Genomic DNA, 1892 nt, shown 5'->3' on the forward strand with positions numbered 1-1892 from the left:
GATATGAAAGTTGGAATACTATTGACATATCTCCACTTTTGGGATACATCGTAAAAAATAATTCTTCCTTCTTTATAATGAAAATGGTCAATTTTCCATTTACCAAAGCTTGGGAAATGTATAAGACATCAGAAAATGATACGATTATTGTAACAGTGTATGTTTTGTAATTTTTAATTTTTATATTATATACAATTGTAATCTGTTTCTTCAGATAAATAGAATGTGCAATTTTGTCAAATGTATCCGATAATATTTCTATAATAAATAAAATACTTTATGGAAAAATGTGTTATTTTATGTTATATAACAATAAATAATATTATATTGTTACGCTCGCAAGGAATCCTGTTCACTAAAGGAAAGCGGCGCCCGGTATCGTGGCGGGTTGCCACGATACCGATCGGCAACTATTTTGAATGTAATCAATCGATAGATTTGAAGCTTGGCTCTCGAGCCGTGTTGACGTGTTAATTCCAATAAAGTTCCTGTTCTTTCTAACTGGTGTGTCTCTTTGACGCATGCGTGCGCGGAGGAGTGCCGGCACCCTCTAGAACCGAGTGCGCGACTGGTGAGCGCGGAGACACCGCGAACGGTGAGCGCGAAGACGCGCGCGGAGCGCAACATTTTGGGGGCTCGTCCGGGACCGGACGAGCGGCGGAGAGCGAGGACGGCCTACGCTACTAGGAAAAGACGCCGCATGGAGACGACGCCAGCGAGCGAGCCGACACACAGTATGGAAATTGCGGCGGTGATGGCAGAGATCCGCCAGATGCGCGAGGAACAGACGCGCCGGGATCAGGACTTCGCGGCGGCGTTGCGTTCCCGAGACGAGGAGCTACGCATTCTCAAAGAACAGCTAAGTCACTCCGAAAATAGACTTCTTGGGGGCGCGGATTCGGGGCGCGTGAGTGTAGGATGTCCTTCCGCGGGTGAGGGCGACGCGCGCGCGATGTTGGGCTAGAAATTGAAGCCCGACACCTTCGACGGGACGGTGTCGTTCCGCGAGTTCCTCGCACAATTTAATTTGGTCGCGCGCGCGAATCAATGGAGCGACGCTCCGAAAACCGTCGCCCTCGCCGCAAGTTTAAGGGGAAAAGCGCGCTCCGTTTTGGAGACTGTGCCGGATTTCGAAAATTTGGGGTTCGCAAATTTAATATTGAAACTCGAATTGCGTTTCGGTGAGGCACACTCGCAACAGTCTTATTATTCTCAATTCGCGAACCGAAGGCAAAAATTCGGAGAGGATGTGGCCACTCTGGGGTCGGAATTGGAAAGACTCGCACAGTTTGCGTATCCCGAATGCCCTTACGCCGTGCGCGATAAGATAGCCTGTGCGCAATATATCGCTGCGCTTACAGACGGATTTATGAAGCGGACTCTCCAGTTAGAGGGAGTCTCTTCTTTAAAAATCGCGATTGAAAGAGCGAAAGTGATTAGAATAATTCAAGGAGGGGAGGGTTTTGAAAGAAAGGCAGAAATTTATAGTGGAGGGGGCGGAGTAAGAAATAAAGAGGCAAATGGGAAAAAGGTACAGGGAGCGAATATGGGCAAAAATCTCGCGGAAAAAGAAAAGGGGAGTAACGGACGACAAGAAGGTTGGCGCGAGGGAAAGTCCGCTGCGGGTCGGGAGTGCTGGTCCTGCGGGAAGGTTGGACATTTCCGTTCGGAGTGTCCTGATTTTAAGGGATTCGACCAGGAGTAGAATCCGAGCGCGAGGGATGAGTGTTAAGTTCTAAGCAAGTGTATGATTGAATTAGGTTATTCGTTCTGTTCGTGTTTTGCTGTTTCGTTTTGTTTTCTGGCCGTCAGGACTTCAAGACCTTCTTGAGGATGGTTTTAATTTCTGCGACTCTGAAAATCTCGCGTCGTGGGAGGAAGTCATTTTTTTT

At 47.6% G+C, this 1892-nt stretch overlaps 1 protein-coding gene across 1 annotated transcript; it reads left to right on the plus strand.

The window, feature by feature from the left end:
• Positions 1-700: 700 nt before the first annotated feature.
• On the plus strand, positions 701-1705 carry LOC105559624. The gene is made up of 2 exons (XM_012008057.1): positions 701-907; positions 965-1705. The coding sequence occupies exons 1-2, from the start codon at positions 701-703 to the stop codon at positions 1703-1705; spliced, it is 948 nt and encodes a 315-aa protein (XP_011863447.1).
• The last annotated feature ends 187 nt before the right edge of the window (positions 1706-1892 follow it).

This window comes from Vollenhovia emeryi, unplaced genomic scaffold (assembly GCF_000949405.1).
Source record: "Vollenhovia emeryi isolate VEMERY1.0 unplaced genomic scaffold, V.emery_V1.0 DF946481.1, whole genome shotgun sequence".
NCBI classification, from domain to species: domain Eukaryota; kingdom Metazoa; phylum Arthropoda; class Insecta; order Hymenoptera; family Formicidae; genus Vollenhovia; species Vollenhovia emeryi.

Excerpts from the sequence above, each read along its gene's own strand:
- LOC105559624 (XM_012008057.1), top strand. The coding sequence starts at position 701 with ATGGAGACGACGCCAGCGAGCGAGCCGACACACAGTATGGAAATTGCG. Across the intron at positions 908-964 it reads GGGGCGCGGATTCGGGGCGC|AAATTGAAGCCCGACACCTT; the intron begins GTGAGTGTAGGA and ends ATGTTGGGCTAG.